This window comes from Daucus carota, chromosome 2 (assembly GCF_001625215.2).
Source record: "Daucus carota subsp. sativus chromosome 2, DH1 v3.0, whole genome shotgun sequence".
Classification (NCBI taxonomy): Eukaryota; Viridiplantae; Streptophyta; class Magnoliopsida; order Apiales; family Apiaceae; genus Daucus; species Daucus carota.
The window spans coordinates 34413689-34436590 of record NC_030382.2 but is presented as its reverse complement, the minus strand read 5'-3'; the positions used below and the strand labels follow the sequence as shown (position 1 = coordinate 34436590).

At 34.4% G+C, this 22902-nt stretch overlaps 3 protein-coding genes across 4 annotated transcripts; all 3 read right to left on the bottom strand.

The window, feature by feature from the left end:
• Positions 1–441: 441 nt before the first annotated feature.
• Positions 442–3568, bottom strand: LOC108205731 (uncharacterized). The gene is made up of 5 exons (XM_017375771.2): positions 3206–3568; positions 2394–2583; positions 1667–2120; positions 1470–1544; positions 442–1288 (listed from the first exon to the last, which is right to left on the bottom strand). Exons 1-5 carry the CDS (start codon positions 3290–3292, stop codon positions 787–789), a joined length of 1308 nt encoding a protein of 435 aa, XP_017231260.1. The 5' UTR covers positions 3293–3568; the 3' UTR covers positions 442–786.
• Positions 3569–8262: 4694 nt separating this feature from the next.
• On the bottom strand, positions 8263–13270 carry LOC108208386 (putative clathrin assembly protein At5g57200). Its single transcript, XM_017378918.2, has 15 exons — positions 12940–13270; positions 12701–12770; positions 12398–12495; positions 12125–12263; positions 11863–11990; positions 11670–11762; positions 11453–11503; positions 11058–11123; positions 10910–10975; positions 10711–10791; positions 10537–10617; positions 9773–9928; positions 9598–9676; positions 9362–9486; positions 8263–9000 (listed from the first exon to the last, which is right to left on the bottom strand). Exons 1-15 carry the CDS (start codon positions 13027–13029, stop codon positions 8593–8595), a joined length of 1731 nt encoding a protein of 576 aa, XP_017234407.1. The 5' UTR covers positions 13030–13270; the 3' UTR covers positions 8263–8592.
• Positions 13271–14511: 1241 nt separating this feature from the next.
• LOC108208024 (CSC1-like protein At4g02900) lies at positions 14512–22902 on the bottom strand. 2 transcript variants are annotated; one of them, XM_017378494.2, is made up of 12 exons: positions 22765–22902; positions 21711–22115; positions 21355–21504; positions 21109–21244; positions 20170–20271; positions 19819–19938; positions 19641–19721; positions 18348–18688; positions 17419–17664; positions 16561–16885; positions 15323–15556; positions 14512–14884 (listed from the first exon to the last, which is right to left on the bottom strand). In XM_017378494.2, the coding sequence occupies exons 2-12, from the start codon at positions 22019–22021 to the stop codon at positions 14660–14662; spliced, it is 2271 nt and encodes a 756-aa protein (XP_017233983.1). In that variant the 5' UTR covers positions 22022–22115; positions 22765–22902; the 3' UTR covers positions 14512–14659. The 2 variants fall into 2 exon arrangements, with proteins under 2 accessions (XP_017233983.1, XP_063943295.1); XM_064087225.1 differs by having other exon boundaries at positions 21711–22055.

The window sequence follows — 22902 nt, the reverse complement described above, 5'->3', positions numbered from 1 at the left end:
ATTACACTAAGGAAGCAATATAGTTTGAAGTTTGCATACTGAAGAGAGGAGGGATTTTGCTCAGGGGATTGGACTCGTGTTATAGAAGATACAGAAACTCAGCACCCAACGGCAAACTGCTAAACAATGATAGTTGCTGGATTTCCAAACGTTGTTGTAAATTTAAGTTTCAACCAATTCATCTATGAAAAACAAGCAATCAAGAACCACAGTTACTCGAGCAAGTTCAATTCGTGTTCTAAACATCTTTGATTTATTGAAAAATCTTTAATTAATTTCTGATTAATCATTAAAGAATATTTTACTGATTTATTGATTACATTCCGATTTGATTAAAAATTCCTGACTTAACCAAAAAAAAAATTGATAAATCTTGAATTGATAGGTCAACCAATTAGTTCGATTCCCGATTCTTACAACCAACCACGAGTATAATCCATATTTAGTACAAAAAAACAAATTAGTTTTATTTTGTAATATGCACAAGTACATTAGTTTTACACTGACATATCACCAAAAAGTTGCCAATCCTCTGCACTAAATATACAGGCCAATGTGCAAAATGTACTCCTGAAACATCACTTGATAGATGATCAGAACTAACCTTGAGGTTACATATTTCTTGAACACCTTCCAATCAAGAATACAAAATTTCTCCTCTGAGCCAATCCAGCCAAACCCTTCAAACTCATTGCCTCGTGCCATTTTAACCATCTCCTAACTCAGAATGTACATTTTCTGATCAGTATTAACCTCCATAGACAAGCATCTATCCTTACCTCAAGTTCATGCAAGCCTCAGCACCATCATTGCCATCAACGTTGCGGCTCTGAAGAAGATTTCTTTTACACTACTGTCCAAATTCTTCAACATTTCTACTTCCTTCACAGCTCCCTTGTCCGAATTTTTGCTTATATGAACAATCATGTTTCTCAGCCTATTGACTCCCCAAGATAGCCAGACCAGTCCGAACCCCAATCCTGTGTTCAAGAGCTTTGATGCACAAAAGGGTACGCTTCCAATAGCTACTTTACAGACTACAGAGAAGAGAAGAGCAAGGCCTGTCCCGGCAATGCTGGCGGAGAATTGAGTCAGAAGATGGCTCAACTCAGGACCAGATTTTTTTAGCTCAAGGATTGCTGTTTTTCCATGCCTCTTCTTGTCAACAATTATGGACAAAAGACTCTCGCAAGAATAAGAGTAGTTCTTTCTGCATTGTTCCCTCTCTTTTCCTACTCTTCGATTGTACTTCTTTTTCTGTGGTGACCTGAGTCTGGTTTTCTGAGGACTGTGCATAAGAATAAACCGGTAAGCAACTCGTGTCAAGTAAACAGACGCATCTACATGTAAAAAGTTGTTTAAATCTTGCAGGCATTGACAATGTAAAGGAATTTGTAGTTTTGAACACTTCAGCAATGACTCAAAAAGAACTAGAAGTGCAATATTATCATTATTGATCATTGGATTACCTCTTTACAGGGACAACATTCAAGGGTTCAATCTTCAGGGAGCCATTAGTAGCCCTTGCTTCAGTGAATTCCAGCCTGCTTGATGAGATATTTAGTTAAACATTAGATATCACTAATCAATGAAAGGATGAACATTGTAATATGGAAGATAAATATACATTGTCTTTATATGGAAAAACTCGAAGAGGAATAAATACCTGTCAAACTGAGGAACCAGCACTGATTGCTTTCTCCACTTTGTTGAGTGTTTTGACAAGTAATATTCAGCAATAATATAAAGTCTGTCCTTCATGTCATTCTGAGCAGAAGACAATGCAGCTTGGTTATCCAGATAAACCATACCTTCCGACTCATGATTTACATCACCATCTAAGTTTGCAAGAGGCTTCTCAGAATAGAAGTCACTACTAGGAGGTAAAAAAGTGTGCTGAGACTCGGCACTTTGGGAACAAAACCCATAGTCAGGTGAATACAAAACCTGAGGCATTTCTGTTGGAATCGCTTGAAGCCCCATTAAGTCATTCAGTACAGATAACTTCAATCCACCTTCCACTTCACTTGATCCAGATGAGAGGAAAGCTAAGATTTCCTCCTGATTTCTGCATTCTCTGGCAATTCCATAGCTAAATAGTATAGAGTCGCGCCTGTTGCCTGTGGCGGTTATAGAAAGACATACAGAATGAATTTAAGACCATAGCAATAAAATTTTGTTTATAATAGGAAGAACAAGGAAACTACGGAAATAGGACAATCTTAAAGACAGGACACAGTCCGACTTGATTCATCAAAGAGTGTAATTATATGCAGAGCTATCTGATTTAGAACCAATATTATTTGCAACATAGTCCAGTAATTATAACCCTACACATAAATCTTGATCCAGTATACTCAACAAAACATGAACCTCTAGAATGAGCTACAGACCTTGTACATCAATCAGTTCGCGCCTTCTAATAGCTGAGTCAATCGTAACAAGCTTGTTACTATCCAAAAACCCTCTCATATAGTTCAATGGTCGGTCAATCTGAAGGGGGCCTTGAGGATTCATAGCAAGGAAGCCTGGTCGGACCAAATCCTGTGGTGATTCGGGACTGAGAAAAAGAGGCTGATAATCCTGCAAAGAACAAGATTTTACAATTCATATTCAAGACATGCGGATTTATCTACATAACTTATGCTGACTTGTAAAATTTCCTTTGTTCTAAAGACCTAACACTAAGATTCCAAGCTCTGGGCAAACCAGAATCTGTATAGCATATACTTATCGTAATTTGCCCTATATAAACTGATTGAATCCTTTCAGTTTGTGATGTATATGCATCAAAACTCTCTGAACACTAATTCGTAACATCAAGTAAATTCCCAAAACTGTAATTTGCAGAACAAAAGGATATATCAAGAAATCAAAAGGGGAAGAAAAAAACCAAATAATATACAAGCTCAACTATCTGGCTTCTTTTAATTCTGAAAAAGGAAGTACCTTAAAGAATATAAAATCAGTTGGTACAAACACTTGCAGAAACCAAGCTTAAGTACTTAAATTTCACTCATAAGTACTCCTTCAAAAGTACTATGGTTGTTTCTCTGAAATCCTATTCATAGCTATTAACAAATCCCAATAATCTTATGCAGCTCAACAAAGAATATAGTAACTAAAAATCAAGTAAAACTCAACTAATCAGCAGATTAAGTGAAAAGGTGTAAATTAAAAACAAGGAAAGAAGTGATGAACTTACGGCAGAGAGTCTGCGCAGGCCTTGATCAGGATTAAAGACAAAACCAGGAAGAGAACACTGAGAAGCCATCAAACACAACTTCACCATTTCTTCCTATTGAAGAGATAAGAAGAAAAACAAACAAAAGCCCAGCTGGGTAATGAGATTTTGTGAGGCAAATTGTGACTAAAACTGCAGTTTAATAACAACAGCATGTCTAAGTCGACTACCCATCAGCCTCAACATGAGATTTTTAACGATAAATCCCAGGAAAGATTTGGGTGGTAGATAAATGTAGTAGTGTATTTCAAGAAAAATTTAAAATTTTGTGTGAAGCTAGTAAATAGATTTTTCTGCATGTAGACAAAAGAAAGCCTCAGATTTCCATTTCAGTTGTCGTTTGGAATCTTTAGGGGGACTTGGGTCAGATTCATTTCAGTCCTCATGTATTATTTATTGTAATGCATATGTGTATAATTTTAAGTGGTGGTGGGAGTGGCTGGGTAGGGACTTTAAATCTAGTTGAAGGGGTAATGAAAGATGATTCTTCATTGCATGGCTGCCCCTGCCTCCTTTTATTATCGACATCAGTTTAACATCACCAATTTTAAGGTCTTTCTGGTATTTGCACATGGACACGCACTAACAATTTCACAACACGCACTAACAACTTTTAATTAGGTGGAGTATTTTGATTGGTGTAAATTTTTGTGCATCTAGGGTCACTATAATTATTAAGATAGAAATAAAAATGCACCACCTATCTAGAAAGTTGTTGTTAGTGTGGGTTATGGGTGCACACTAGAAAATCCATTCTAGTAATGAGGTGTTTTACTAAAAAAGTATTTGTTCATGATTAATGAGTTCGGTTAACGAGAATCGGAATTTCAATCTTATGCATAATATTTCTTCGGTTTGGCTAGTGTGTGCCCATGGGCACATGCTAAGCGCGGAAATTTTTGTATTTGGGAGATTTTGATTGGTGTGGTTGGTGTATTTGCAGGGGGGGTCCACCATTATCATGAGATAGGAGCCAATCAAAATGATCTAAGTACAAAATTTTCCGCGCTTAGCATGTGCCCATGGGCACACCATAGAAAAACCGATATTTCTTATTTGATGATATGAAATGCGTATCCCAATATTTTTAGATGCTTAAGTCATACTCCCTCCGTCTCAATTTATAGGTCCAGTTTGGAAAAAAAAATTGTCCCAAAATACTTGTCCCTCTCTTCTTTCAATACAAATTTATCTACATATTAATTGTGATTTTTTTGAAACTCAACATTATTCTCATTTCTCAATGCACTAAATCCCTATATTTATTGTGATTTTTTTGAAACTCAACAATATTCTCACTTATCAATGCACTAATTAATGATACATGAGATAAGATTCCATCAAACCAATTTTTTTTCTTAATATGTGTGTTTATTCCAAAATGGACCTATAAATTGAGACGGAGGGAGTACCATTCGTAACCCTTAATTTTCATATCATTTTTATTCCCATTAACACCCATTCTCATATTCTCTTTTCTCATTTCTCATTCTCATTTTCAACCTTAATCTAATGAAACTGGATACGAATCCACTCTCCATTCTCAGTGCACACACGAAAGGTAGCGGTTGCAGGTTCCTAAGTTAAAAAAAATATTAAATTATATTTAACTATAATTTATATTATGTTTTTGAGAAAATAACTTGTGTATATATATTTTAATATTTGACGATGTTTACCTAAAAAACATGATATTTCAACCTCTATTATTGAATAAATATAAAACCTGAAGTACGCAAATATAAATAACAAAATTTACAATTCTGTTCTAGGCTTTGACAAACAACTTCATTGAAATTCTCTTTGCTCAATATCAGTCTTGACATTACAATTGCAAATGGAGGTTAAGATCATCTCAACTCTTAAGTATCAATATAAAACCTAACTTATAAAAGAGAAAAAAATTTCTGAGTAAGACTAAATTATAGTGAATGTGTTGCTATTGAAAGAAATATAGTACAGTATTTAAAAATCGAAGTCTAAGTAATTGAATTATTGAATTATACTTTTTTTTATCACAAGATACTTTCACCATGAATTATACTTGATCGATAAACAACATTCAAACCCTTAGTGTTATATGCCACAAATCTGATAATATGACATAAGTGCGGCTTAAGATTGAAATGAAGATACTACTAGTTAGAACTTCTAACATCCTGCTTTTTTCCCCTTTTCCTTGTATTTCCTCCTGCAATGAAATTGTACAAGTCATAAAATATTAAAATATTTTTCATGCAATTAATTATTTTTGTTGATACCTGATAAAACAAATTTTGACTAACTACATCTATTTATCAGAGTCAAAAAGTAATCTTGATACTCAACAAAAAATTGAGAATAAAAGTGTTAAGCTCGGATGCGTAAAAACTTATCAATGCAATCGAAATTATAAGAAAATGTACTTTGAATAAACAAACTCAAGCAAGAAGCTAAAATCCGGACATCTATCACAAGAAATTTCATTATTAAGCTTTAAAAAATACTTATTGCTTAAACTATAAAAGTGGATTATAAGTGAGAAATAAATTAAGATTTATAAGTTATTAAACTGTTTGGGAAAGAAATAGAAGGCTGAAACAAAAGTTAACATTCTCAAATTCTTGTAAATACTTTTGATTTTTTACACAAACAAATTTAGAAAAGTGTTTCTTATTAAAAAAAGCCACTATTTTTTAAAAAAGCCATTTTTTACACAAAATGGGCTGACCAAGTGTTAGCAAGTTAATATGCTGACACTAATCAGGTGGTTAAATGACACCTGATTCATAGCAGATGAAACACTTGTAGCAGATGTTATATTTATATTTTTTTATGTACATTCTTGTAGGCTCTTGGCTAAAGGCTGGATTATGAGTTAGTCGCGGACAAATTCGAAGTTGCCTAATTATCCTTTATTTTATGTAACTTTGCTAATGTTTAAGCCAGAATTTAGACAACATTTGTCAAAAAATTAATATTTCGTGTACTAATTCGTTACTATTTTTTGTATATTTTCGTGTATATTTCGTGTTTTCGTGTACTATGTCGTATCGTGTCGTTTTCGTGTGCATGAAAAGTACATGAAAAATTCATGTATTACAGTCTACGGTTCATGTCATTTTCGCCCGTTTCTAAATCGTGTCGTGTTCGTGTTTACTATCATGCGCACAAATTGAATTCGTGTCGTGTTCATGTATATTCACCAGATACACAAAACACGAAAGTACATGACATGTTTATACACGACACAAATGATTTGCCAGGTCTAATTTACCCCCACACATATATAGTAGACTTTTGAAAAAACACTCCTTTATTCCAAAAAAAGTGTCGCTTATATTTTTTGCACGTAATTTGTAATGTAAAAGAAACAATTTCCAACATTATATGTTAAATTTTTTTTGAATAAATATATACATACTAAATTATCTATAAATTTATTCATAAATTTTTTTTTTGAAAACTAATATACATAGTTTGTTTTTTTAAACTTCAAATCACATGCAAAAAAAATCAAACCCACGTTTATTCGAACAGGACGGAGGGAGTAATTGATATCTACATAAACCAATAACAATCTTATTCTTAGTACATACCAAATCAAGCATTGCTTCCACATCCATGATTTCTGGCTTCTTTGGCTTCATTCTGAATAGCCAGATATCGAATGCGCCGGCTGCCACACAAACACTAGCTGTCGCAACTTTACTGATGACCCCGTGATTCTTGACAAAAAACTGCAATATACATATATAATTAAATTTATATCTTGAGCATATGAATATTTATACACTCGTATAATCTTATATATGTTATATTTGAGATATCCACAAATAATTAAGTTACAACTTAATGCACGTTCCAAACATCTTGAACAAAGGATAGTTGTAATTACGTACCTTAGTTGAACGTTGCAGACACAGGTTCATTATATATTTACATCCCATCATTGTTTGAGTTTGCTTTGTCTTCTTCAAAAAGAGGCCGACACAATGAAATATATCTAATTAATGGCATATAAAAACTTTAAAAGGGTTTCAAAGAAGGAAAATTCGAATTTATCTCTAATTTTATTTTTTTTTACAAAGGAAAACTCCAAAAAATAGAAAAATAAAATGCGACATAAACGACCCTTACTTCTTCTTTATTTAAGTATATTGATGATTGATTATACTTTTATTTATCCTATTTATGTTTTATCTATGATCGTAATATTTTATATTTGTTCTCAATAAAAACAAACCTTAGAGCATCTCCAACCACGAAGACCCCTTAGCTAAAAGGTGAGTTGTCATGCCAAAAATAAAAGATTTAGCCAACCATTTCAAAAGTTCACACTCCAACCACAGTGATCTGTTGTCTATAAATTTAGCCAATCTCCTATGGATGGCTAAATTTGTTATAGCCAATACCATTGAAGCGAAATGTCTTACAGGTTCAACAAATTTTACATAACGTCTTGCAGGTCTAATTTAACCAATGATTATAGCCAACACCGTTGGAGATGCTCTTATTGTATTATTATTACCTGCAGGAATTTGGACCAATTATTATGCAGCAAAAAACATTAACTCCAAGTATCGCATTTCCTTGTCTGGAAAATTTAGGTGAGAGAAGATGATTTCCTATATTTAACTCACCAATTTGCTTATAATAATGTCACCTCATTTTTATTTGTGTATAATTCAATACTCCTTCCCATTTTAACTACTTTTGACTTTTTTACACGTATTTTAAAGTGTAAAAAAATCATATGTAAACATAATCATTCTTTATAAAATTTATATCAAATAAAAATTTAAAATCTATACTTTTATTTGATATAAGAATTGAATTTTTTATTGAATGTAAATATTATTTTTTTACACCTCAATATATGTGTCTAAAAATCAAACATCAGTTAAAATGGAATATAGAAGTATATATATTTCTCGCAACCTTCCCTTTCTTAACGACATTATCCAAAATATAAAATAAATATACTTTTAAATTATAAAAGGTAATTATATAAAATAAAGTGAAATTTTTTCTATATTAAAAAGTAAAAGTACAATCATAATATTAAATTCTTTCGTCGAACAGAGTACAGCAGATCTTTTGTAACTGAGAAGATGATCAAATCTAATAAGAAAAATATATAGGTTTCTGTATAACTAATCAAATCAACAGGAACAACTATACATTAGACCTTTTGTCAACTGAGCTGATCAGAGTGACCACCAATGGGTCTAACAATTTACAATGATCAACCTTCAGCATTGTCTTATAATTATAAAAAAAAGAATATTGAATAAAATGGTATTTAAAAAAACACCAAATTTTTAAAAAAGAGTTTTTCAAGGGATTTCTAAACGTGTTTCATAAGCCTAGATTAATGGATTGTGTCCCTGAGATGGCGCATTGTTTGCTGAAAAACTATAAGGGTCTCCGAAAGGATTCGGGGCTCCCATGTATGGTTGCATTTGCTGTTGTTGTTGAGGATATGGGGGTGCATTTTGGAAAGATTGATGAGGAACCATCATCATGTTGTTTTGTTGCTGTTGTTGTTGCATCATCATCTGTTGCTGCTGCAGCATTGCCATTTGAACGTTTGTTGGTGGCGCGATAGTGTTTGACATGGCGAATGGATCGCCTTGTTGCTCAAAGGGATTCAGTGAATTGGAAGGCATTCCGTAGCCATATGTGTTGTACCCTGCTTGCTGCAGCTGTATTTGGCGCCTGGCAGAATCATCCTCGTACAGACTGTCTAGTAGTAGCTTGTCGAATCCACCACCCTTAAGTTCATGACAAGTGAAACTAAATTAGTAATTGTTTTTGTTCATTTTTTCTGGAATGTGAGAGAGTGCAATTTTGGTGATGATTTTCTTGCAGAGAGTTGAATAAATATGCGTCGGTGGAAGAGGCATAGGATGCCTGAAGATTCTGCGGATGACTAATTAGGAACACTATGTTTATGTATGTACATTGTACCAATCTGATTTATCATAAAGCCTTATGATGTTAATGTCGAATTGACTAGTTTCATTTTGAATTATGTAATTGATTCTAATCGACTCTCTGTGAAACTATTCACTTTTATTTCTGCAGTGAGCCAAAAAGAAACCAAGAAAACGTATAGGGGGAAAAAGTACAAACCAGATTGTAATTCTGGGGTTGGTTGTTATTGCTGGTGTTGCTTGGAGTCGTGACTAGAGCGAGCTCCCAACCTGATGTTTTACCAATTTCACTCAGTGCATTACTTGTGGACTGCTGTTCACTACCTGCATGATATTATATGTATCAGACTGATATTTAGCAACCTCTGAACTAGATATGAACTGATTCTATCCGCAACATATTAAGAATTTCAGTATTATCTCTATATCCATTACCAGGTTGGATTATTGCAAGAGCTAATGCATTGCTTTCTTCTAGTTCTGCAGCTCTAGGATTTATTTCTTCATTTAAGCCCTGCACGAAAACACAATAAAATAACATGCTATATTGCTATTTGATATGTTGCTCGCAAGACTCAACAATAGATGTATTTCAAAAGCTTCCAAGTACCAGAAGGTCTCCCATTTCTTCATGCGGTGGTGGAACTTGATCCTCTTCCTTAGTTTCAGGTTCTTCTTGTGTCTCTTCTTCTTTCTCCTCAACCTCTTCAACTTCCTCTTCCTCTGGTTCAGGTTCTTCTGGCTGCTCAGGTTCCGGCGCATACTCCTATGGTCAAAGTAAAGGATTTAGTTCGAATATGATTATTTTACTAGAGCAAGCAGAGTTAGCTTAACATATCATTGCTATTGTTATGGCTCCGAGCAACCTAGACACAAATTTGAACCAAAATGACTCTGAGAAACTCAGAGACAGATTTGATCTCAGGAAATAAACAAAGCCTACATAATGTTCTCAAGGAGTCCTGAAGCAAACCCTAGAAACTCTGATCACAATAAATTCTATATATTCGCTTTGCTGTATCTGTAAAGCATACATGTGCACGTATGTGACATGCTGTATAAACTTATGATATTCTCACTAAATTACTTGTTGACCTGTTTAGTAATAAGAAACTCAGGAATAGATATGAACTTGAATGCAAGAGGCATAAAAAGTTTGCTTTTAGTCTTCGGATACCAATTTCATTGGCCTTTTTTACCTTGACCTCTTTCTAGTTATTGATATTTTACAGTCCAAATTTGTAATTTACTGCTAAATGTCAGACTAGGCCAAAACAGGACACTTTAAACCAAAATATTACAGATGAGAATTGCACAATACCAATATACCAGCATGTTTATAACGAATGTTCATAATGAGATAGATATTCTCACCAGTCTCTTGATAGATTCACTACTATTCCTGGGAGCTTCATTTATATATTCCTCCATTGTTGCAAGGAAGGAAGCAGGTGGCTGTTGATATCATTAAGATCCGTGTGTAAGAAACTGTTCTGATGCTAAAGTACTTAGAAGACAAATAAAAAGAACTTAAATTGAGTGAAGTACCTGTTTCAGTGTAGGGAATTGGAAATTTCTAGCAAGATGCAGACCTTTGCTTATGTCATAAAACTCGGCAAGACTTTCAGCCTATAATAACACGAAATTTATAATCAAACTTTTTCGATACTCATAATTAGCTAATAACTACGTAATTGAAAACCCCAAAAAGTAACTACTGATTTCATAATAAAGCATAGCTGTAGACCTGTTGTGCAGCTCTTTTGTAAATATCAAGTGCTTTAACTGCGTCATATTTGTTCATTTCAAAGAACTGAATACAAAAATGTGAAAAATCAGCATAGAATAAATAACACTAGAATTTGATTTCAGTTATAGGTATTGTACGTGCATACCTGGTCCACAAGATTGATGATTCCATCATTGACAGCACAATATATTTTGAAACTTTCCTTTAGCACCTATTGCCAGTCAAATTAGAAGTTCAGATTATATTTAAAAAAAAAGAAGAGCAACCACTGAAATATTAGTCTATGGGATGTTGAAAGAATTTATACATTAAGGCAGAACTATAATACATGATTATGGGAAAATCCATTGTTTTGTAATAGTATACTGTGAAGGTGAATTCATAGGAAGTGATGGTATTAAAAGGCCTATAAAACCGAAATGTGTGGAAGAATAATATCCAAATGGAATATATCAAGCATCTTCTTATAACAATACAACTAATACAAAAAACTGCTTGTTGTCAGTTTTTATTCTGCAAGTTGAGGTAATATGTGCATACCAAAGCCAAGGCATATTGTACAAGGTAATTGTGGTAAGCTGCTCCTTCGGGCTGCAAAAGTTGGAGAATATTAGAGTTCTAACTGGAGAAGAAATTGTTGAATGACTAAGATAGAGCAATACCACAAAGCACAGTTTTGTTATGGAACTAGCTATATAAAGTTGTTGAAGGGTAAAAACAAAAGGATTCTGCACTCCTGAATCTGCTCGACCATTACCTGGCAATTAACCAGGCGATGCAGAAGTTGCTGTAATGCTGGTAGCTGCTCTAATAGTTCTTCACCATTTAATAGTCGTGTTCTACTATGTGCCTATCATAACAAATATTACTTGGTTTCATGCTCATTATCACATGAAACCTGATAGTTTACTCAAAAATATTTACCCTCTTCTGATGTACAATTCACACACCTTTGATGTTCCTGGTATTGATTTGGTCAAACGTTCAGCTTCAATGTCATATTTTAAAGTTCTAAAACACTCAAGCCGTTCTTCAAGAAACTGGGCATATGTCCGGACCCATGCAGAACAATCCCAAGCTGTTCCATGTCCACAAACACAATCAAGAAGATGTGACATTATCAATTTCTGTGTTCATGCTGGAAATAGAGTGTCGAGGTTAAACAACAATGAGAAAATTGACAAAAAAGAGGGTTTTAAAGAGATATCTTACCAAGAGGGCTTGAATCATCCTTAAAATTGTATATCTGAAGAATCTGTCCCCTGTGTGAATAGTGGAGTAATTCCTCGCGGAAGGTAGGATCACCTTCCCTCAATGTCCTATGAATAACTATCAATGCCTTTATTGCAACCTGTTTAAAATCACAATTTGAGTAAAAAATAGACCAGATCGAATTATGCAAAACTGCAATTATGTGAAATTGAGCACTACGACAGGGAAATTAAGTATGTAACTACAATAGGAAAGCTAGTAGGAAGGCATTACAATCCAGTTCCGAGTCTTTGACAATCTCCTAGCAAGCGCATGAATGCAATACGCTACATCTGCACGAGGCCTAACTGCAGAAGTTGCCCAAAAAATTTCTACAGAAAAACCACAAGAAGAATTATAAAAAATATTAATGTCATTAAGCATGAACAATCCCCCTCCCCCTTTAGCTGCCCTATATATACGACCACTCGACAAATAATTTAGGTACAGTTGGATCAACACAGGAAAATGTTTAAGAACACAAACAGAATGCATAGTCTATAAAACACAGAATAATATGAAACAGAAGAAACTCACTTCTAATATGACGTTCCTTTGGGGGACACTCCACATGATTCGTAGCCTTCACAATGGCAATATCCAAATCCTTCCACGAAAAAGCAACCTCACAATCAGATTCTAAACACGATACTCACATGCACATGCAAAAATTACGACTGCGTTGCGAAAAAAACTAACAGAAACATGAATGCATGCAGTAAAACACATGCATTTTACAAAATTACAGAAAAAGTACAGAAAAAATGTTCCAAGACCTTAAAATCGCTATTAAGCTTGACAAGCTGGACGGTGGTGGTATCCTTTAATGCACCAACAGCTTTTCGGAAACTATCAAAAGAACCCATTATTATCCCTTAATCCTAAATTCAGAAAAGATGAAATATCTGATCTATATGTTTCAGAAACTTGTGATTACATAATAATGTGTAGGGTAGGAATTGAGCTTCTGATCACAAGAAAATATGAATGAGAGAGAGAGAGAGGCAGAAGAGGAAGAAGACGACGACGATGTGTAATCTTCTCCCCTGTTTATTCTTCTCTCCCTCAGTTTTGTTGATATTCTTTTTGATGTTTCAGGATTATTTTTGAATTACCATTTTGGTTATGTTGCTTTAAATATGAGCAACTGATATTGAACAAACAATGCAGAGGCTTTCAGTCCATTCGTTTCATTGTTATGCCAGGCTAATTACTAATTTACCCTAGCTTTTGGTTTATAAATTAGAATATTACTTATAAGTTATAATTCATACCTGCTGCATGAGCATGTTGTAAAAAATACAACAGTTTATGAGGAAGAGAAATCAAGTATTTTCATTTGTAACTAAGTGTTTAAATTTGATCAAAAATATTTAATAAGCTTCTTGGGTTTATAAGGAATCCACTGCATCAACTTAATTCACTCAAAACTCAGAAATGAGGATGCATATTCTTTGGCAAGTTGTCACTCAAATTTCTTCTTTCTTGTATACTGACAGGTTCTAAAGACGGAAATCAAGCATAAGAACTTCTGGCCTCTACCTTTCCTTATGATTGCTCATGGATTTGGCGGAATTTTGAAGCTAAGAGAGGACGTTAAGCTGTTAATTTCTTGATTGGGGATGGCAGACATTTCTGTTTGAATCTTTGTGGCATCATATCATCCTTGCTTCATCTGTTCAGGGATCAGGACTCTATTATTCATTATATTGTGCTTGCTCACCACCTGATGCTAATATCAATGACTCAATTTGCACTGGTTAATGGTGCCTGCAAAGGGAAATCCAAATCACCATCATATGTAAATTTGGTAAGAAGAGTGGTTAGAGCTGTTTGATTCACCTCATTTTGACCTTCCAGATGGTGCTCACTGCAATCGGAAAGTTGTGCATCTGTTTCCATAGCTTTCAAAATGCTAGTTGAGATCATAGTAATGTACCCGATTCAGCACAAAAATTGCAGAGATGGAATTAAAAATCTCCAGCATTTTAGTTTCAATGCCCATAGTCGTTTCTGTCACAATGGCTATTGGATCACACAGACTGTCAGAGCAGGACACCATCAGAAAGAGAATGACTGCCATAGAAAAGATGTTCTTTGCACTGACAAGACAGGAACACTGACCCTTAACAAGCTGACTGTTGATAACAGATTAAATCTTCGACCCCTCACAACCCGAGGCTCCTAAAACCTTGATATTTTAAATCATGGACTTATCAGGATCATGTCATATTTTCTCAACAGCTAAACAGTTTAAGGTCGTGGAAGAGTGGGTAACTTGATAAACATTTACAGACTAGGAAGTGCCTTAGGAATGAATGTATACATTTATAAGGTAATATAGTTATTTGTCAAGATGATTACAGAACAAGATTGTTGATTTTAGCTGTATTCTAATTCCTAATATTCACATTACAATATTTGTACAAAAAAATCTAAATTTACTACAATGTTATGATACAAGGTGAATAAAGAATTATTTGTAATTGTAAATCATCATCCAAGGAATGCTTGAGGGCTGTCTTCACTCGAACCAACCTTACTACCCACTCGTGAATTTCTCTTGGTTGCAACTATAATCGGGTAGCTCTCTTCGTCCATAATTGGTTTTTCATACACACCGCCCTTGAAGATCGGGTGAATATATGCATCTTCCAAGAAAGCTTTCAAGTTTAGGTCTGGTTCCCTGGCCTTCTCTAATGTATCCTTGATCATTGCATCCTGCAACTCCAAAAAGGAAAAACATCAGTCATTCGAACTTAACATGATGAAATACAACGCGACAGACATATTGCAGGTCCAGACACAAACAGAAACAAAGGAACAACATCAGTCATTAGAACTTAACATGAAGAAATGCAACAAGACGTGAAGACATATTGCAGGTCCAGACACAGGGATGAAGTATGAAGATAAACTAAATTGTTAATTGTAACTCATAAAGCACTAATATAAAGTTGTCAATGTACATTATACTAATATCAATAGTTTTCTACTCTAGGTTAGTGCTGACAGGCAGTCATTCTATATGTGATTCAAATTTCTGTAGAAACTCTGCCCCTGCTTCTCTCCTTTCAAAATTTGTATGTATTGACAATCAGCAATGATATAACCAACAGTCAACAGTAAGTCATCATTACAAATCAGTATTAAACTTGCCTGTAATGGAAATTTCACAAATGCAGATTCAAAGCGCCCCTTGCAGAATAGATGGAACCAGATTGTTAAAAGAGGGAGTACTATCAAAAAAGGCGTTGTTTTGCCTGCCTCTTTTGTGCTTAATAATCCCAAGAGCAGAAGTTGTGATATAACCAAGCCAATCATTATACGACTATGCACATCTGGCCAAAAGGAGGCCCCACTCTCGTACTTCTGATCGTATACATTGATAACCTTAAAGTGGAAAGCATTTAGATGAGTTAAATACAACCATGAGGTGTTTATAATGTTTATGTAAGAGGACTAGAGGCGTCTCTGCATAGAATATAAATCTAAAAGTCCATAGTCATGTAACATACAAATTCAACTAATTAATTAGGTCATTTTTTAACCATGTCCAAAATTACAAAACATGATCTCAGCTACCAATTTAGTACTTTATAACTGTAATACACCTTAATTTTTATGCTGATATCCTAATTAACCTTTTGCCTTTTAGTGACCTCCTAATTAACTCTTTTCCTTTTGAAAGCAAGAACAGATGATAGAAAGAGTATGAGAACTTGCATAGTGCACATCAATAAACTCCATTTTCAATGTGGTTTGCCAAGACCAAATAATAGAGATGGAAAAGCACATCTTCCAAAGATGTTCCCCTATATTATAATTTAGTTTTGGGAAGGACGGTAGAGCTGTACTCTATTGTCTGGTTACATTGTTTCTGAAACACAGGGTAGAAAATTATAAACAATTTGGGCTCACTTAGCTCACTTATAGAAAACATAATGGAGAATCTGATCTTGTGGCGATTCATTGTCTCGAATCTTTCCAGAAGGACGAAGAAAGTGTAAGGTGTGATTTCTTTTTTCTGGTGGAGGGGGTGATGGGAATTTATAAATTTATTATGTTTAGTCATCATTCCAGTAGAATAATTTACGACACGTAGTTGAACTCTAAATACTTAATCGTAAGACGAAGTGCGCCAGTTAAAATTGCATAAAGATCAGGGTGTTTTCACTTTGCATGAACTACTCTATTTTTTTATCTGCACATATAATGATAGTTCTACTTTTCAGGTACTTTATATGCTATCGTAATATCTCCCTCATCTACTAAAGAACCTTCCCTATCTAAATGTCAATATATGTTAATTACAAAGCAAATATACCTGGTGGCAGAAACCACATTTGAGAAGGCAAAGAAGACAGTGATTATGGCAATTTACACAGCGCACTTACCTGATGGCGGAAAACCAAATAGGCGAAGGCAAAGAAGACAACAATGAACGGAAGAAGTATAGGAGAGACTGGTGCATAAACAAGTCCCAGCAGAAAATATAACTGGATGCGAGGTTCTGATATAGCAAAAGTCAATGAACCAGGATCCATTGCTTCTTCCCTGTCCTTTTCTGTCTTCACAAGAAACGTGTTCTTTATGTGGAACATAACAAATGGAACCAATCTGAGGATCTCCCCAGCAATTCCAGCCCAACCATCAACCATTATATAGGAAATAAAGAAAGTAGCTTTCATCGGTATGGACACACCAACAATTTTTGGTATCCTGCAAGGAGGAAAAACTTTTGTAATTTAATCTTCTCATTTAAAATTCCAATTCTCATGAAATACAAGAATGATTAAAGAATAGACATATCGTTTAATAACTCGACTTCACAATCAAAAGGCCCTAACTGGGACACCAATCGGTCACCATCCATGTACAGACTGCTTTAACCTCACTTGTATTAATAGCCACACTATATATTGAATCAGAATAAAGTATCATAACTACGAACTAACAATATTACATATGTCAAGAATATTTACATACATATAATAACTGTGCAGTAGCAGTTTTCATACAAAGCATTGTTAAAATTCTTGCCCCATCTATCTATCAAAATCTGAACAATGATTATCATTTAAGATTTTAATAAGAAGTTTATGCTAAGAAGCTCCACCATCTCACTTAATTATATTTCACTACTGAAATTGACACATGTTATAAACAAAACTAAATCTTAGACTATATGTACCGGGGAACTTTTTTTGGAGCATATAACTAGAAAAGCAGGTAGTTGGGCAAAGGAAACGTACTCTGTTGCAGACTGATTCAGAAACTCATGAATTTGCTGTAATGCAGTTCCTGCAACAATGCTTCCAAGAAACACATTAACTAGTATAAACTTATGATATTTGGAAGCTGATCTTCTCTCCAAAGATGAAAGAGACGCGAAGCCTTCTATTTTAGACATAATCATAAGTAGTGTTGGAAGAAGAATGAGGAATATCTTGAGTGCAATTCCGGGAAGAAACCCTTGAATGAATGACTTGATGATTTTTCTGCAACAGAAAATTTTGGACACGAATTTCACCTAATAGTTAATAACCATCTCAGGATATAGCCAAGAAAGTGAAATAACTTAAAACAAAACTTTAAAAATAATGAACAACTAATTATGCCTTTATTTGCTGGGGAATACCTAAGATATCATAATTTAAACAACAGGGTTTTCAGCAGAAAATGTAACTCAAATCTACCATGTCAATGATAATATATTGCTTTCACTTGCTAAAACAGTGGCATCCTAGGTAATTTTCTTATCACACAATTTACAACTTAATTTTTGTGGCCCGCATAAAATAACAATTCACATTCATGTTAGAATAGGAGGAATAATTAGAGAAGGAGAAAAAAACTTGCAATTAAAATGGGCACATCATTAAATTACTAGGATCTCTGTAATTATTAGTTACTACTTTTTAAGTTAATTTGTATGGAACTCTAATAGCAGCTAGTAGGCAGGGTACTGCAGTATCAAATACATGTACCTTTCAGATCAATATTTACTAGTGAAGGCACTATTTATGTAGACTTTTCATCATTAAGTTAGCATTACAGATGTTCATACCAAAGTGTGCATATTAAAGTTCATAGGCATCTGCATAAACAACATATAGTATTCAAAGTTAATCACCAACAATACAGAAACAACCTTATGGATTCAGACAAGAATGATACTTACGCTTCTATTACTGGCTTCAAGAAAGGAAGGACCTTCTCAATTCCCTCAAGGTTGGCTATTGACTGAACGATTGTTATAGGTATCATAAAGAAAAATACAAGGAAAAAAAGAGCAACAGCCATGAGCAACCTTCGAACATTGAGTTCAACATATGGTATGGCTAAATTTCTCCAATAAACATCTCGTGGTTCAGGAGCCCATTCAGTCAACCAAACGGTAGGATTACTTGTTTGCTGGGTTTGAGCGCAAACAGCAGCTCCCCATCGCGACTTAAATGAGACAAATGCGGCAGGAACTATTGCTTTAGGGTCACTCATAACCTTTTCTCTTTCTGCATCTTCCTGAAATTAACAAGTTATATCACCCATAATATTTAAACAAACTTCATATCCAAATTGATGGCACTGAACAAAGACTAAAAGACTGCTTATTCGAGAATTTCAATCAACACAAGGAAGACAAAATAATTTATCAGTTGGGTGCGGTGCGCTGAAAAAATCATTCTCGAATTACATGAACCATGATTAGATGAAATTAAGCATAAAAATTTTGAAAGAAGGAGAGTTAATCTAGTTCTTGAGAATTTTAATATAATTTTCGACTACATTCCCCAAGAGATCAAGGTAATTTGCACAATTGATTCTAAAGATTATTACTCTGTCAAAATCATAATCAAAATAAATTTTAGACATTAATTTTGCTGTAAAAAATAGTCAAGAATAATATTTTTTTACCAATAGAATGTGTCAAAAAAGTAATCATGTATCCATCATGTAATAGTATTACGTCTCCCAGAAAACATCTATGGCATCCTTGCATTATTAATGGAAGGCTTGATCAGTTTTTCACTAGATCCATGCATGGCGTTTTCATGTTGGGGACCTTAAAATATAATCTATAGCCCAAATGCCAAATAGGGATATACCAAAATCTTGTTTGAAGATAGGAACCATGAAATAAATGGACAGCCAAAGCGCACTGATGCCAAAATTCAATAGCTCCCTACTATCCTTGTTGGTTTACTTATGTTCCAAAACTGTTTCTTTTTTTAATGTTTAAATTATAAGTATACGATTTCAGTTCTTTGTTACTTTCAATTCTTGCAGATAAAATCATGTAACTGTCTGCGTACTGGGTTATAATAAAGCACGGATTGTTAGAAAATGAAAAAGAACTATGCAAAGCTACCAAAACTATTTCCCTGATAATGTCTTATGTTTGCTAATTTTGTTATGGCAATATCATACAAATCAGATCCAAAAGTAAACAAAAAGTATGTCAGTGGACACTTACTTCTTCACTCAGCTTAGATATTTCAGTTGCATAGTAGCTAATTGCATCCACTCTCTGTCCCCAAAGACCCCAAAAACCTGTCTATACACATAAATATGGTCTAAGTTCTTATAACAGACAAGTAAAATGCTAAAGATACTTCAAAAATTGGAAGAGGAAAAAGATATGGAGATAGTACCTTAATAGTTGGCTTTTCTAAAGGATTTCTCTCATATCTGTTTTGGTAATAAGTAAGCCAATTATGCAAACTCTTCTTATTTTCCACCAAAGTAGCGAGACGGTTTGCATTGTAAACTACCTGAAGGTTCAGAATAGTAAACTCATAAAATTTCTGAAATTTTTGAAAGAACACCAACTCCCAGACACTAGGTCAGTATATATAAATATAAATTTTAATATATATCTTTGACTGTATAAAAAGTGAATATGCATCCTTGTTATTTGAATCTTGCTAAACCCCTGCCACCATCACTGTGTACGAAATCACCCCATTATTCTTTGAGTACTGAACCACAATATTATGACAGACCTGGTGAGTAAGGTAATGATCAGGATGATTAACGACAAAGAAGTGATCAACATGCGCACTAACTGATTCATCAGGGTCCGCAGGGACATTTTTCACAAGGACCTGCAACAGGATTTGGAATTGATTAAACATCAAAAAATATATGGGAAAACAATATGCAAGACTGGATGAGATATCAAAGTTCAATATGCATCTCCCTAAAACACCAAAGTCCTAGGTACTTACAGCATGTCACTTAACAGAAGAAACACTTAATCATGGAGTTGACAATTTCTAACCTCTTTAAAGAATCACAGATAATTTCAGATCTTTATACCTCCGTGCTTAGTAGTTGGTACCCATGTTAGCAAGCTAAACAAGAAACATTTGTGGAATGCCTTCGTTGTATATATGCAACAAATTGTGTATTGTGTCCAGCTAAATAACGACTCCGAAATGGTGTGAGATAAGCAGTTGGTCATATTACTTGATTAAATTCAATTCAATATTATTACACAGTCATGCTCATCTGAAATAAAATATTTTAGTTTGCAAATTTAAGCAGTTAGTTTACACCTATTCGCTATAGTTCCTTTATCATGAGGGATACATCCAAGAACCATTAGCACTTACTATTCTTGAAATTATCCTGTCAGTTTTTAGAACAACGAAATGCTTTTTATTTTATATACTAGTAACATACTATTGCCACTTCATGCTCAAATTCTGTACACAAAGGCAAAGGAAGAAAGACGACAATTTGTTTAGGTTTTAGCAAGCTACGAACAACTCACTATGATAAAATTTGTAGTGTTAAATGATTTACAGCATATCTTTTTGGAGTTTTAATGACCTGAAGCACATAGATGCACCCTCATGATACAGTTTCCAGCGGGAAGTGTGTGCATGACAATAACATAAAACATGCAAGCTAATCTATTGAGAAGTCAATAAACTCACCGTATACTGATCTGGACGGCGACTTTCAGAAGCTAGAAAATGCAACCTCATAGTAGCTATGATTTTGTATTCCTGGTAAAGCTTATACATTGTCCAGAAAGAGAAGATATATATCATTCCTATATGAACCCAAAACCTGTACAGAAATGAAAATTACCGTATAAGAGCACTTGTTTCACATGGATATCCAACAGAGTGTGAAGTACTCTGTTAAGAGGAGTGGATGTCATCTACCATAAATCTCACCTCGAGGATCCATCTGGAATATTAGATATTGAAAGCTTGTCAAGATCACTAAACGTCACATCTTTGAGTTCCTCCAGAGTGTTGTTAGTCCAATTCACAGGCACCAATACCACAAAAGCAAGTGCAGTAATGGGAACAAAGATCTTTAAACTGGACAAAAATGCTACATGGTCAATAAATATTACAAGAAAGAATTGTAGAATTGCACTTTTCATCCGGTCAGCTTTCATTTGCATTATATGTAAAGCTTTGGTACTCCAAAGCTGTTGAGTAAACATATTTAGCTACTCCGAAAAACAGATTGCAGACCATTGGGGTTAAAGATAATATGAATAGAAATGCAAACATCTCCTCACCCAAGAAGGTAAATCCGAATATATACAGCAGAATCAAGTCCTGCATGATCTATAAGCTCTGGTTCAGGCATTCTTAAAGCAGCAGGCATCCAGTTCCAGAACCTGAGGTACATTTTTGGATCCAAGTTGACGATTTTCTTCAATGACCCTGAACTTACTGGGCTGGCTCTTATACCTTTCAAGTACCATTTTGGAAAGTAAATCCGATCGTTCACCGGTTGAAGTCTTAAAACCGCAAACACCATAAGAAATATAAACGCCGTAAGACTATTTATTCCAGCAGAAACACCAATATCCTGTAGGCTAGCCATATCCCGTCTTGAATATCACAATTCACCCAAATTTCTGTGGAATGGGAAGGGATCAGACACGTTTCAGTCTTGTACAATAACTCTTCAACTAAACCTACACATGTAACCAATTCCGCGTTATGTAAACTATCATCAGGCTATCTTCAGAAAAATAGAGTGCATAACAGAGAAGAAAGATTTTGATCAATAAAGATTCACAAAAAAAGGTTCCACATCACATAATTAGCATGATATTTTCAAAAGAAGTTTCTTGCACCCAAGGGTTACCTCATACCTCAACATAAACATGAATGATTTCCATCCAAAACTGACACTAAATTCAATACCAACCATACCTAATTTCTTAACTAGTTTCCTTTTGTGCCAACAAACTACTACATCAGGCCAAAATTGCACACACAACCTGGTTAAGTAATCATCAAATTTTTCGTACTAATCTCAACTAATATTAATAAACTTTTTAGCCCATATAATATATACTATCTCTGTTTTCATGAATTGTATACATTTAATTTTTTGTTCAAAAAAAAATTTAAAAAAAAAGTTATAGAACTATACTTTACACTTTACAGGAATATTAAAGTTCGTGCCGAGCAGTAAAAAGATCGTATAAAAATGAGCGGAACCGAAGGAGTATACTCTAAGAACACAAAAAACTCCATAAGCATAAGAAAAGCATGAATAGCACAGAAATGCATGAACTCCATCCAACTAAAATATAGTAAGAAGAACATCAAAAGTACCTTGAGATTATCTGGTTAAGATTGTTTGAGAGCTGTCAGAACATAGTGTGTTGAGGTTCTGATTGAGAGATTAAGTTGCAGCCACAATCCCTCGAAAATGGTGAAGGGCGGCAAGAGGAAGAGGTCCTTGTATGCACG